Source organism: Nematolebias whitei, chromosome 13, assembly GCF_014905685.2.
Source record: "Nematolebias whitei isolate Nwh7 chromosome 13, NemWhi1, whole genome shotgun sequence".
NCBI lineage: Eukaryota > Metazoa > Chordata > Actinopteri > Cyprinodontiformes > Rivulidae > Nematolebias > Nematolebias whitei.
Genome location: NC_056510.1, coordinates 11,256,773 through 11,272,388, shown reverse-complemented (window position 1 = coordinate 11,272,388; position 15,616 = coordinate 11,256,773). Strand labels below are relative to the sequence as shown.

General features: G+C 37.8%; 2 protein-coding genes across 2 annotated transcripts in view; both read left to right on the top strand.

The window, feature by feature from the left end:
• Nucleotides 1–988, top strand: part of acmsd (aminocarboxymuconate semialdehyde decarboxylase) — a 7,214-nt gene extending 6,226 nt beyond the window's left edge. Inside the window, exons 8-9 of the mRNA XM_037686109.1 lie at nucleotides 503–601; nucleotides 825–988. Coding sequence (XP_037542037.1) covers nucleotides 503–601; nucleotides 825–887 — 162 coding nt within the window. The 3' untranslated portion in view covers nucleotides 888–988. The remainder of the gene's footprint in view (nucleotides 1–502; nucleotides 602–824) is intronic.
• Nucleotides 989–3,135: 2,147 nt separating this feature from the next.
• On the top strand, nucleotides 3,136–14,770 carry ccnt2a (cyclin T2a). Its single transcript, XM_037686329.1, has 9 exons — nucleotides 3,136–3,321; nucleotides 4,769–4,850; nucleotides 4,965–5,093; nucleotides 5,375–5,435; nucleotides 5,889–5,951; nucleotides 7,243–7,288; nucleotides 10,399–10,562; nucleotides 10,716–10,786; nucleotides 13,385–14,770. Exons 1-9 carry the CDS (start codon nucleotides 3,164–3,166, stop codon nucleotides 14,768–14,770), a joined length of 2,160 nt encoding a protein of 719 aa, XP_037542257.1. The 5' UTR covers nucleotides 3,136–3,163.
• The last annotated feature ends 846 nt before the right edge of the window (nucleotides 14,771–15,616 follow it).

Here is a 15,616-nt window from a genome sequence, read left to right as displayed (position 1 = left end):
CAATATTGGGTTCAACAGTATTGGGTTCAGCAATATTGGGTTCAACAGTATTGGGTTCAACAATATTGGGTTCAGCAATATTGGGTTCAACAATATTGTGTTCAACAATATTGGGTTCAACAATATTGGGTTCAGCAATATTGGGTTCAACAGTATTGGGTTCAACAATATTGGGTTCAGCAATATTGGGTTCAACAATATTGGGTTCAACAGTATTGTGTTCAACAATATTGGGTTCAACAATATTGGGTTCAGCAATATTGGGTTCAACAGTATTGGGTTCAACAATATTGGGTTCAACAATATTGGGTTCAACAATATTGGGTTCAGCAATATTGGGTTCAACAATATTGGGTTCAGCAATATTGGGTTCAACAGTATTGGGTTCAACAATATTGGCTTCAACAATATTGGGTTCAGCAATATTGGCTTCAACAATATTGGTGGGAAATGCTTCTGATTTGCCTGAAATTGTTTGTCATTGTCTGAATCCTGTTTGTAGGATAAAGTGATGCTGGGAACAGATTATCCATTCCCACTCGGTGAGCTGGAGCCTGGATCGCTGATTGAGTCAATGGAGGATTTTGATGACACATTTAAGGTATTTTATTTTCTTGTTTTTCACTTAGTGGCACAAATTTGACCATAAGACACTGAACTCTACCGAACATCACCAGGTAGAAAAACTTACTAGCACAAAATACACAGAATAACTGTTAAAACTTTATGAAAAAATATTTGAAATACTTGAATGCATTAAAGAACAGACAACATTTTAAAATCACTTCCGTGCTCTGTTTGTTCATTTATGTTTTGCTTTGCAGGACAAGTTGCTCGCTGGAAATGCACTGGAGTTTTTGGGTCTGAAACGAGAGCAGTTTGTGTAGCATGATACTACACCATGACTGCTCCAACTACCACTAATTTAGGCCTTTTACCAATTCAGTCGCAATTTTATATTCAGATGAATTGATACGTTTTGCAGAGAACTGCAGAGGAAGACCAACAAATTTGACCTTTGTGTATAAAAAATTCATGGCAGTTTGGTGATTCTGTCATTGGCCTAATAAAAAAGAAATTTTGATCAGGAACAACTTGTTTTTATAATGTTTATGTAGAAAATGGTATTTCTTACTCTCATTAGACTCCTAATGTTGTAACTGTAATGTTGTTCTGTGCAAATAGAGTTCAAATACAAGTCATTTGCACCTACAGTTGAGGCTATTTGTGCTTTTTTTATTATTATTTCCTTTGCTTACTACTTTGTAAAATATGACCATTCAGTAATGTTATTAGTAGTTTATATTTTTCATGGTTTGATCATAAATATAAGGTAAAGTTTTGTCTCAACCGTACAGAAGGTATAGCTCAGACAGTATGCTGGTACAGCTAATAGACTCATTCATAATGTTGAGACTCTTACTGAGATTGCAAATCTCATAGGCATTTATAAATGACTATGGGACACAATATTGAAATTTGAATTCAATGGTTAATTTAATTGATTTAATTGAGTGATGATCATCTAATTGGTTAAATTAATACATTAGTTGATGGAAACAAAATGATTTTCCAGATATTGTGTTTTTAAAACATCTAAACAGTTCCCATAACAGTAGTCTTTACTTTTATTTGTGTGGCTTGGTAAAAACACAAATTAATGATTTAAAGTACTAATAGAGTTACTATGTTTATCCTTCCAAATATAATTAAATTAAATGTCAGGCTAATAAAATGTGAACATATCAGAAAAACATGGTGACACACAGCAACTGCTTAAAATTTTTTATCGAAACCATGATATTGTGTTTATCATGAGACCTGGTAAATTATTCAAGGATTCAAGGATTTTTATTGTCATTCACATCACATGTGGTACATGAGGTGGAATGAAACTATGTGCATAGGGTCCCAGTTACATCCAACAAAAATACAAATTGTAAAACAAAAAACAGCAGTGAGAACCGAGACATGACCCAAGGATATACTACACAGTACATTCACTAAACTAACAATACACAAAATACGAATACACTAAGCACTAATAGTACAAAAACAATTTGCCAAAACTACAGCAGCACAAACATGAGTCTATGTGCAGATGAGGACTAATGAACACAGCATCATGCAATAATCAGCAGCATGAGATGAGCATCTTGGATAGTCAGCTGCACATATCAACAACCAAATGGCATTACAGTGATTTTTTTCACAGTTTTTTTTTTTCACAGTGATTTTTCACAGTAATTTTCACTGATTTTCCTGGCTAGAGATTCTTGAGTCTAAATTATTCTATACTATAAGAACTCAAATTAATTTCCTTCGCATTTAATTAAATCTCTTTATGTCACAAAAAATAGAAGTAATTTTTTAATTTTACTAAATGGTTGAGGGTGGAAATACCTTTATTCCTTAAACCTTCTGGAACCATACGTTCCCTCTCAGGCCCTGAGATCATCCGATCAGCTGCTTTTGGCTGTTCCAAAAACAAAACTGAAGCTCAGAGGAGATAGGGCTTTTTCAGTCATGGGCCCCAAACTCTGGAACAACCTGCCCCCCAACATCAGGCATGCCACCTCCATTCCTCACTTTAAATCTCTGCTTAAAACACATCTGTTCGCTCAGGCATTTCATACAGTGTAAATTGATCTAGTGTTTTTTAATCTGTGATCCTATGTTTTAAATGCTTTTAATTAATTCTTCAGTTATTATCATTATTAGTGTATTGTATATATATGTTTATATATTTTTCTCTTTAATTTACTCATTGATTGTTTTTGTTGTTAAGCACTTTGATAACAGGTTCTGTTTTAAATGTGCTCTATAAATAAAGTTGACTTGACTTGACTTATTTCCCAAAATGACAAAAGCTGTGTTTGACACAATTTATGGCAACATAATTAATATTGAATTAAAAAATACTTGAGAAATGTATAGAAATGTTCTGTAATCCTTTAATTAAAAAATCAAAAACGTTTGTTTTCAGTGTGACATCACATCACAATAAATTATTAAAACGTATACTTTGGATCTCAAAAGAGAAGAACAGCAGTGACTGGTATTGGACGCAAGGTGGCGGCAAAGCACTAATACGTGCCTTGTTTGGCGGTCGGACACAACGTCACATCCGCTTTCTCGATGCCGAAGTGATCGCTACAGAGTAATGGCGGCATGCCGGGGCTCTTCGTCGAAATGGTATTTCACCCGGGAGCAACTGGAAAGCACGCCGTCCCGCCGCTGTGGAGTAGAACCAGACCGGGAACTCTCCTACCGACAACAAGCGGCGAACTTGATCCAGGATATGGGTCAAAGGCTCAATGTGTATCCTTTTTTTTCTCCTAAGCAAGCTAAAACTGTAGGCGGCTATACTTTTTGTGTTACTAACTGCTAATGAGATTAGGAAGACAAGAGTGTTTTAGTTCACACATTTCTTTTTGTTGTACTTAACATTTTATATACTTGTAAAATTTTACAGCTTTAATCCTGGTAAACTGAGTTATTTAGTATTTGCGCCAGTTTAGCATGCTAACCCTTGTTAGCGAGTGAAAGGCCATCAGCCAGGCGGGTTGCTAGGTTTCGACAGAAATGAAAATGCCCTGTTCGTATGAAATTATGATTTATAAAGTAAAGAAAACTTCAAGTTAACGCTGTTAAAAAAAAAAAGTAGTGTTTATCGTTTTTAAGCCTGTCATCGTGTTAATGACAGCAATGTGTTTGAGGCAGACCGTTGCGTACTTTGACTCAGCAGTAAACTTTACTCCAATAGTCTCCTAATAAACGCTGGTTCTGCGCACGTGTTTGCTTCATGTGGTCTAGCAGTTCGGGGTGCACGTGGGTGTGTTGAACACGCGAACATGCTTAAAATGTTTGCTCTTTTTAAAGTGAGCTCGTATACAATGTTTGACATCAATAGATTTTTGTAGATGTGTTTGCTTTTCTTCTTTCTTGGCTAGTCATCTTTTAAATTATGAATCCCAAGCCGTCTGGTACAGATAGTTTCTCAAAAATGGTCATAAAGCCGCCGACATGTTTTAATTTTTTTTATTTTAGTCACGTGATAAAGTGGTCTTTTAAATGCTTCCTCTGACATACAGGTTGGACCTCTTATGCAAAGGCAAATGGAGATAAAGAGAAAAAATTGTTCAATGTCCTAAACTTTTTTTTAAATTTTGAATGATGATTCTAGTTAAATTCATATAATTTGCAGTTTGGTTACTTCGTCCATACTTTCTTGGGTACAAAAATAAGTAATTGATGGTTCTTTGTACTTACTATAGCAGCAGCTTTATGTTGATATGTACTAGAGTACACTTGCTAAAAAATAATCAAAATTATGACCAAAAGTTAAATACTTTTGTACATGTAGTTAAAATTTTAATTTGTTTGTCCGTATGCACATTCATGGCCATATTCATACAAATTTTGGAAGACGAGACAGATTTTGTCAAGAAATGCCCTCGTGTGTAACTACAACAAAAGATGTATAAAAGCAGAAAGTTGTGCAAAAAGTACATGGGTGCAAAATGAGATGCATATGGGTACAAAATGACACCCTCTGTATAAAAAGGACAATTCTGAGGTGAAGGTACAAAGTAGATAAGTTGTAAACTTGAGCACGGTTTATATGCAATTGAACATCTGGAAGGGACTGGAAAATCTTCAGTTTCTCTTAAAAAAGCATTGAGAACAGTTTAAGAGCCCCGTTTGTTTCTCCATTCTTCACTGAATAATTTACAAACAATAAAAACTTCCTTGACCTCTCCTCCAGCTCTCAATTAACAATAAACACAGCAATTGTTTACATGCATAGATTTTATATGCAACATTCTTTCACCAAATTCCATAGGAATGTAAGTATTCTGAGATAAGATTATTCCACTCCTCTGTCACTAACTGAATTATATTTATAGGTTTGAGAGAGAAAAAAGTTTTTTTTTTTCTAAAAATGTTTTTTGTTGTTGTAGATAACCTCTCCAACAACCTTGTTTTTGGCTGCAAAAGTGGAAGAGCAACCCCGTAAGCTTGAACATGTGATCAAAGTTGCACATGCTTGCTTAAATCCACAGGAATCTCCTCTAGACGCAAAAAGTAATGTAAGTTTGGGTATATCAGGATTCTGTAAGGATGGAAGTTGTTTTTTCCTCTGTTGCCATGGTTTCACCTTTGTTTAAATGGCAGTGACCTATTCTGCTGCCCTGTTTATGGGGTCTTAGTTTTCCTGCCCAGGCTTGCAGTTGGTGTGTACCAAGCACCCACTCGTACCAAGACTCGATTTAATATTAGACTGAGTCTGGCCTTTTTAAATCACTTGTTAGGGGTATAGATTAATAGACTCATTACAATTGTGTTGTAATGACTGTCTATCGAACTTTAGGCATACCTCCAGCAAGCTCAAGAGCTGGTGATACTTGAATCCATAGTGCTGCAGACCCTGGGTAAGTAATGGTGAATGACATGGATGAATTGACAGAGCTTTGTTTATGCTGATGATGATAACTGAATAGTGGTTATTTTAAATGAAGGTTTACGGTAATTGGTTAAGTTGATTATCACAGCCTTTTTTGCTGAAAAGTTTTATCACTGTTATTTTGTCATTTTATATCGAGCATGTAAAGGTGATATGTTGTTTTCTTGAAGGCAGTGTTCATTTGGAAATGTAACATTCGAGTCTACAGAGAACTTACAAAGGCTGCCGCCATATTTGCAGCATGTTTGACTCGATTACAAACTGCATTCAAAACAAGAAATCTTAATCTGCTCTATACATGAAATAATTGACTGTCAGTTCTTGAGATAGAGGACTGTGCTTGTTGATAGCAATCCTAAAATGACATGTCACCTCCCAACTGTGTCTGTGTTGAACTCACCTGTTATGTATTTTGTTCCAGGCTTTGAAATTACTATTGATCACCCACACACTGATGTGGTGAAATGTACCCAGCTAGTGCGAGGTAGAGGCTTCCTTCTTTGCTCTTGTTTGTCCCACCTCAAATGTGGGTGGGGATAAGGGTGAAAACCATGCAGAGTTTTTTTGGTCTCCTGACCACAAATACCTTTTTGGTCTCCTGCTGAGTTTGTTGAATGACATAAAATGATTGCAGATGCCTATTAGGCCAAGACAAACTGATTTACCGTATTTTCCGGCCACTCAGTTTTTTGCATAATTTACATGCACATGCACCAAAGTGACGTGTTTATGGATATTATTCACCATATTTATAAACCAATTTTTGACTGAGATATTACTGTTTTCATTCACTCTTGACTGATAATATTGAACAGTACCATTTTCATCCACTAGATGGCACTCGGGTTGTAGGGCATGCCGTTGTCTCATGTAATAGGTAAAAGTGGCTAATGACACAGTCGGCTTGCCATAGCCTGCCACCTTCGTCCAGCTCGCTTGGAGCAACTGTCAAATCAGCTTCGTTTCACTGTGCCGTCCCGGCGAAATGCAGCTAATTTGATCATTAAAGTGCATTTATTAAGTAAAATTTAAACTGAGGCACGCCTTTACTATAATTTAGAGCAAATAAATAATTGTTTTTAAGTGTTTATCTTGTTAAATTCTTGTTAAACCTCCTGTGCATGCTCCCGCAGTCGCCATTTGGCAGCCAATCGATTTTTGGCACAACACCGGCCCACATTTTCGGGTTGACAACGATGACGCATAATAGATGCGACTTATACGGCAAAGCAACGTATTTGTTTTTCCCACTTTATTAGACTTATTTGGACTGCTGCGACTTTTATGGCAGAAAATACGGTATACACATTTTGACCAGAAAAATATTTATGACCCCTGTACTCAGAACTGAAAGAAAACTTTTTACTTTTAGCTACACTTTTTTTTTTTGTATTTTTTAAATGTTTTTTTTTTTAAGACATCTACGAGGTTCACAGTTATAATGTAAAGAAAACTTATTTTTTGTTGATCACATCTTAGGGTCATTTAAAATATGTTTTTAAAAATTCTGTTTTGTACTTTTTTTATTTATTTTTTATTTGTAAAATTACATTTTTTATGATACATAAGCTTTCATCATACATAAGTAGTTTTAATTTTCCACCACTTTGATTTTAACTTTAACAGAAAATTGTTATCCCAGTTTGAACCTTGGCCTAATACGTGCATTAGAAATGAGTTAAAATTAGAATGTTTAAGTTAACGTACGTTCATTTTGTAGCAATTATAATAATTTTCCCCCTCTGTCTTTTTGCTTTTTTGTTTCTATTTTACAGCAAGCAAGGATCTGGCACAGACTTCCTATTTCATGGCTACCAACAGGTTGTTATCCTGCCCCTCCTTTATTGCACTTTGACTGCACACCATAGCTTCCTGTAATGCAGGGTACCCTTTCAGTGTCCAACAGGCCCTACTTGCACTGGTGGTTGTTGGAACGCTTGCCTCCTCCCCTCAGCTCCCCTCCCTTTCTCAGAGGTAGCGGGACACGACGGCTTGTAGCGTTACCGGCCCCAGTCGCAGTGCGGTGTATTGTACAAGGGACCACGTGTTGGCACCGATGGGTTGAATGCAAAATGCGAAGTTTAGTGGTGCGCTTGAAAACCACACGTTTGTTCGGTTGCGAAAAAGTGCATAATTCTAAAAGAAAGACACTCTGGTAGCCTGAATATCAGCTAAAGGTTTCACAGATGTAAACATTTCTCGTAGAGGTTTTTCCGGTAAGTACTGCAGATAAATTTTTGACGTTTTTACTTTGTTCAAATTGTTTAATTTCTCTATTGTTCAGCTTTTGTAGTAATTGCTTGTTGTTAAACAGTTTCTTTTTTTTTTTTTATCCCTACAATATATTTTGATACTTTTTCTATTGCAGAATCAAGAAATAATACAGTTATAGTCCATTAATGATTTTAGTCGTTTAGTTTTTAAGAAAGGTTCGTCCTATTTATCTGTGCCATGTCATGCAGAGAAAACGTGTTTCCATTACCGACTCTGGCTTAAACAAGAGTCTGTTTCTAAAAAGTTTCTGTTCTCTGTACCTTTGCTCTTCTCTATAATTATTTTTAGTTTTTTACTTTCCTGTGGTATTGTCAAGCAGACATTGTTTTTTAACGATTTAGTGCAAGTAAACCTGGTGTTTGGTTATTTAAATGGGAATCTGCTGCTTTATTTAAGCATTTTGAAATAAAAACACTAGGTCATTTCTAGTAACATTTGTCTCTTTGAATGTTGTACAACTTTTGAGTTGTAGCTTGTCACATTAGGGAGCACATGTTGACATTACTGTTAATTTAGCATGTGGCTAGCTTCTGAGAGTTATCCAGTTTAAGAGTTAATACATCAATAACAGCAATTTACCTTTTAAACTGGTTTTTCCTGTACTTGGCAGTATTATAGAGATTCTTTGTGTCATTAAAGTAAATAAACACACAAAAATCATGCTCACAAGTACTTAAAGTGCAAGTATAGGTTTTATGTTTTTATTTTGTCCTGAATCTTGCTGTAGAGTGTAACCACCATTTAATTTCCCTCTAAAAAGTATCTAATCTAATCGTAGACTTCAACAGTTCAATAGGTGAATCTCCTGAACAACAATGTGTTGCAAAACTGAATGTTTTAAGATTACCCAGTGTAAAAGTAATGCAGTGCTAAATATTAGTGGTTTGATCACTGTTCGTGTTTCACCTCAGAAAACAAGCACTAACTCTGTTGCTTGTGTGGCGTTGCAGCAGGTGGTCCTCCATTGTGGCCCAGGATGAATTCGCATTCAATTTGCAAAGTGGTTGTGGGTAATTGTCCCAGACCACCTCTCAATGCTTTTCTGAATCAGTTCATTCTGTTCATTTATGTGTGAACTTGTGATCTGTTCACCTGGGGTGCATGTTGGTGCTAGGTTTGAACTTTGGCTTTATAGAATAAATGGCATGGCATGGCACAAATCTTATCTATTTTAGTGGTTTTACCAAAACCTGACCTGTATAGACCCGATCTACTCGGCATCGTACATACTTGCTGAACTGGTTTTATTAGTGGCTATAAAACAAAGACAGACTTTCTCTTAATAGCTAATTTCCTGGAAAAAACTGAATCTTTAAATGTTTTGTTTAAAGTAATGACACCAGCTATTTATGGTCTTTCACGTTTTACTGGTAATATACTGGACAGGGGATGATAATTGAACGGTGCTATTCAGTAATGGTAAAGTTGTAGCATATGACTCATAGCTATAAAGAACTTAATTTTTATTGTTCTAATTTATATTTCGCATTTAATTTACTTTTCTTAATAATTCAAAAGCAGAATTTAAAATATCCAAATCCAACAATAATAACTTTGTTTAATAGCATAGTTGTCTGACCACAAGGGTTTGTGCTCATCTTACTGTTTATGTCCATACCTACCAAATGGGTTTCTAAACTCATAGTTTTATAATGTGGTCATTTTTATGCTCTGGTACAGTAACCGTAAAGGGCTTTTAACTATAAATCCCATATGGACAGTGTTTCCAGATAATCTTGGAGCTGGGTTTTATCCCCACCCCTACCAAATGTTCAGAGACTAAGTTGATCATTGCTGCCACTTGCTGGACAGAAGAACCCCTCACACACTTTTTTTAATGATCAGATGTTAGCAGAACAATTAGTTTTCAGTTCCTTTCTTTTGTTTGAAGTGTCTTATATTTTTACTAAATAGTATTTGGTCATAGTTTCCTAGAGAAACTAAAAAGACTTTAAACAATTTTAGACTAAATTAAACATTGGTGCCCACGTAACCGATGTCTGACCAAAACTAATCTTGTGTTTGTCCTACTAACAAAACACTGACTCAGTAGTTTTGAATTGATTTAGTAAATATTCTGGTGTGTAATGTAGATCTTAACGTTTTGGTAGTTCTTGTTGTTTCTATGATTTGCATTTAGTCATGACTGTTTCAGTTATTAAACTCTTTAAAGGCAATATTGTGACATTCAGTTGCTTTTTATGAATAAAACATTGGATCAAACACTAGCACTGCTAATTTACCAACTTTAATTTGAAGCATTCTTATTTTATATTTGAACACAATTGCGAGAAATAAAGAGACTGAAGAAAAAGCTCTTGGTTTAATAACTGTTACATAGATGATATGGCTTGTGTGTTGACAACCCCCTGCTATATTCATTTTACTTGACTAGTAATTAAACAGTATGAATCTCAAATTATAGAAGTGTTTACAGGTAAATTGCATTGCTGTAAATATTTGTTTGAAAATAATTACTGTTATTACATTTACAGAGTTAAATAACTTAATGTTACTACATATTTGCATCTCAAGCTAACAGCCTATTAAAACTGTTTGCTTTCTCTTGTGTTCTTTGTTTTTGTTCCGCATGTGGGCTGGATTATGACCTCCATTGGCCTGAATTATTCCCTTGTGTGTCCTCACACATTCTTCAGTCTGCACCTCACTACCTTCTGCCTCCAGTACAAGCCCACAGTCATTGCTTGTGTGTGCATACATTTGGCTTGCAAGTGGTCGAACTGGGAGATTCCAGTTTCTACTGATGGGAAACATTGGTGGGAATACGTAGACAGCTCTGTCACTCTGGAGCTGCTTGATGGTGAGATAACTTTACCGTGGCACGTTTTATGGAAACCAAATTTGTGTTTCTAAAATCACTACTGTGCCTTTTTACTCGTATGTAAACGAGAGCAGCAAGTTGTATTGTGGAATTGACCATTAGAATTTAACGGTTTATATTTTGCGATTTCAGAGTTGACCCATGAGTTTCTGCAGATTCTAGAGAAGACTCCAAGCAGGTTAAAGAGGATACGAAACTGGAGGGTAAAAATCATTATAAAATTCTAATTTATTTACTAGGGATGCACGATATTGGATTTTTGGCCGATATATGTTAAAACTTATTTGGCCGATACCAATATTTTATATACTTTCTTTTGTCAGAACATGGCCCTCTTATTTAGGCTTATTTGCTACAAAATTGTGTAAGAGCTGGTAACATACAAACCCTTTCCAAAAAATTAGAATATCATGGAAAAGTTGTTTAACTTCCATAATTCCATTCAAAAAGTTAATCTTTAATAGATGATAGAGTCAGGACCCACAGTTTAAACTATTTCAAGTATTTATTTGTTTATTTTTACATAATTTGGGCTTCCAGCTCATGAAACCCACAAAAACAGAATTTCAAAAAATTAGAATACTGTGAAGAAATCAGCCCAAATTTTGCAGGGTATGAATGTTTTAAACTGAGTGTAACACTAATCATCTACTAAACTCAAAGCACCTGCACAGGTTTCCCCAGGTGTCATTAAATTGCTTCAGTTTGGTTCAATTTTCTCAGTTCTGTTAATATTGGAAAGACTGCAGACATAACTGGCCAGAAGACCATCATTGATACCCTCCATAGGATGGGTAAACCACAAAAGTTCATAGCTAAGGAGGCTGGCTGTTCAGAGTGCTGTGTCCAAGCATATCAATGGCAAGTCTAGTGGAAGGGCAAAATGTGGCAGGAGAAGATGCACCAGCAAAAGAGATGACCGTGGACTTCAGTGGATTATCAAACAGAAGATTCCAGAATCTGACAGAGATCCAGAAAGAGTGGAATGAGGCGGGAGTCCGCTACAAAAACCACCACATTCAGACACATCACATCCAGGAGATAGGCTACAACTGTCCGATTCCTCGGTCCTCTTTTCTGATGAAAGTAAAGTGTTCATTTGGAAATCAAGGTCCAAGGGTTTGGAGGAAGAAGGGTGAGGAACAGAGCCCGTACTGCATGACGTCCAGTGTGAAATATCCGCAGTCAGTCATGATTTGGGGTGCAATGTCCGGTGCAGGTGTTGGTATACTCTGCTTTCTTAAATCCAAGGTCACCGCAACAGTCTACCAGAATGTTTTAGAGGACTCCATGATTCCTTCCGCTGAAGATCTGTATGGAGATGCAGATTTCATCTTCCAGCAGGACCTGGCCTCTGCCCATGCCACCAGAAGCACCAAAACCTGGTTTGATGCCCATGCCACAGTGCTTGACTGGCCAGCCAACTTGCTGGACCTAAACCCCATTGATAATCTATGGGGTATTCTCAAGAGGAAAATGAGGGGCACCAGACCCAACAACAAAGAGCTGACAGCAAGCATCAAGGAAATCTGGGCTTCCATAACTCCCAGGCAATGCCACAGGCCGATTGCCTCAATGCCACGTCACATCAAGGCAGTGAATTAAGGCAAAGGGTTTCCCAACCAAATATTGAAGATTGACTGACATCGTTTTGAAAGTGCCATATATTGATTGATTTGTTGTGATCCTAATTTCTTTCTTTTTTTTTCTGTAAAAGCTGAGTGGTGTGGGCCGATGTCTCCACGGTATTCTAATATTTTGAAATCCTGTTTTTGTGGGTTTCATGAGCTGGAAGCCCAAATTATGTAAAAATAAGCAAATACTTGAAATCATTTAAATTGTGGGCCCTTAATTCATCATCTATTAAAGATTAACTTTTTGAATGGAATTATGGAAGTTCAACAACTTTTCCATGATATTCTAATTTTTTGGAAAGGCTCTGTATATTCAGTAACAGCCATATGATATGCGTAGCACTTTAACTTATATTAAATGAAAAGTGTTATTTATTAGCATTAGTCACCTGCGATGCTGTCTCACTTGTGGAGGCTTGTTCCAGGTTCCTAGCTGCAGTGTGGGATCCTCTGCACTCCTGTGCATGAAGGACAGCCTTTTTAAGTTCAAAGTTTTGTCTATCCATTGTGCCGTAAGACTAATCGTGCTAACGGGGCTAACACAACGTCCAAATGTTTGTGGTAAAACTCACCCAAGTGCTATCGGCTATTGGTTTTTCAATGACGTCGGAAATGATGGCTTGTAACTAAGGTAAGGTTACGTTAGAAAAATATCTCTAACTGGGGACCATGTAACGAGGCTCCACGTAGTCCAAAAATCTTCGGAATCCGACATCCTCACCAACGAAAAATAAATTCCACACCGCCGACATTTTGAATTTTCCTCTCCACCGTCAAATCAGGCGTGAGATCATCACGTTTTGCTGCCGCTACAGACATCCTTGTCACTGGGTTGTCAAAACAAATATGCCGTCTTTTATATCTGTGATTTATTTTGATGGAATGGCCGATGTCCAAAATTGAACTTTAACGCCATCGGCCGATACCATGCCGATAATATCGTGCATCCCTATTATTTACTTTGATGTTTTGTAATGATGCAGGACACAGATGTTATAATGCAGATATAGAAACCAGTTTGATAAAATGCTAGCTACTTGTAGGTGCAGTCAGTGACGGGTGTTAATATTGCAAACACTGATTGATGCAGTAATAGGAATCTTGTTTATTTTCTTAACTATCATTGAAGGTATTAGACACAGCCTTACAAATCTTTTTGTCTTCTAGGCAACACAAGCTGCCAAAAAGCCCAAATCTGAATCCACACAGTCAATGGACAACTCCTTTATTGGGCCTTCGATGCTTCTGGACCATAGTGATGTCTCATTTTCTGGAGACTCTTCATCCAACTTAACTTTGTCTAAAGCAGGTTTCTCTGGGCCCATGTCTGGCCAGTCCAGAGGAGTCCCTTTTACTTTGGACACCATCACTGCCACATATCCAGCTAGCCACAATGAATGGCCTCAGGATAACCAGAGCCAAGCTGGGTACCTTTCCACCTGTGTAAAGCAGGAACCTCTCAGCATCCCAGTTCAGGAATCAATGCTGACTTTGCAGGCTTCTACTTCCTCTTTGCTTCAGCATCCACCACCTTATAGAACTGATAAAACTGTAGATTTAAATCTTGTCAAACAAGAACAGAAAGAAGCTGGTGGGAGTGGACCTAGCAAGCATCATCCAGCACCTCAATCTGTCTACCCTCCGCCAGTTCATCTTCCTCAACTACAACCTTCAATTCAGAAACTGACTTTGGACAAATATAGAGAGAAACATTCTGCAGAGCTAACTGTCCCTGTCCATAAGCGAAGGCAGGAGCTTCATGTAGGACTAATGGACTGTGACATGAAAGGAGATCTGGCTTCCTCTTCCATTTATGCACCTTCCAGCATTACCCAAATAGATCATAGAAAACATGTGCAGCCCCACCAAAGCTCCCACGGTGGCAACATCACAGCTTCCCCAATGAAAATGAAAGTCCCTTCCTCCTCAGTCTCAGGGCAAGATCGACGCCATCATAGTGACAAACGGGACAAAGGTTCTCTTAAAGTTCGTCCGGCTGTTCCTGGGTCCAGTGGCAGCTCCCAACCAGAGAAAAGTGGACAACCAAGCAAAGATGAGCTCAAGATGAAGTTAAAAGTTTCCTCAGAGCGCCACAGCTCATCAGATGAAGGCATGATGGCCAACAACAACAAGACTAAACATTCCAGCCCGCTGGTGAGCAAAGAGAAACACCGCGGAGCAGAGTACAACCTCCATCGCCCCCACAAGCACGGTCACCCCCCAACACACAGTGGCAATGGTCGAGGAGGCACAGAGGGTCCCGGTGGGGCTGTGGGTCTACTACGCGGCCCTCCAAGTTTGGTCCCTATGGAAGGAACATTTAGTCATCCTGTTCCAACTTTGACTTCATCTTCATCGCGCAAAAGGGCACACCCTGAGGCCACCTTTAACCACCACCTTTCATCCGCAACTTCGAGCTCTTGCTCTAAAGTGAGCAAAATCTCCAAAGGTGGTGCTGGTGCTGCAGGTACCTTATCCTTTTCTTCCCCTTTGTCTCCTTGCTCTTCTCCTGTACTGCAGTGTGTCTCATATGACTCGCAGCACTGTGGCTAACTTGCCTCCCACCCTCCTCCTCTTTATTCTTGTTTCTCCTCTTCACCTCCTGTCGTACCCAGGTGGGCTGCGGGCCTCCCAGCAGTTTCCTCCTCCTAGTGAACCGCCACATGAAGTGGGAGAGCAGAGACACTGAGTCCACCATTTATGTCCAGCACAAGGAAATGGCAAGAAACTACCCCACAGCTCAGAATTTCAAGGCGATGCTCACCTTGTCAAGTGCCCTAAGAAGAAAAAAAAAGCAACAGTGATGATAAACCCTTTACTGAGAAGCAGAAAACCTTTCTGCAAAAAAAAAAAAGTATTGTTGGACTTCTTAATTTCTGAGAGACGAGCTAGACGAATAATTATGCTTCCTGTCTCACCTCGGGGCTGTGATCTTCAGTCCTGTAACTGTTGGTATCGAATTGCTGCTTGATGAATCTTTTCTCCTCACATGGGTCGAAGAACGTGCAAGAAATGAAGAGTTGAGTGCATCGCCGTTATGGAGGAAAGTCCCGTTTTCAATATGTAAAATCTCCATACGGGAAAATAATTTTTACAATTTCTCTAAAAGCATGGAAGATGCACTTTTTCAGTTTCTTTATTTTGACTAATTTAAATAATTCACTTGTGTGATTGTATGGAAGAAGTTAAAAGCCAGCAGGAGATGGAGTTCATTTGTTTGCTGGCATTCCATTGAAATTTTCTTTGTAAAGTTTCATCTCCTTTTTGTTGTTGGTTGTTTTTTTTTACACTAAAATACTGTGCATTTGATTAGCATGTTGCAGTCTTCAAAGGGATTTAAAAGGAGGATTGTTGCTGTTTACAAATAGTGGAGATAAATGTACATACGTTTTTGTATGG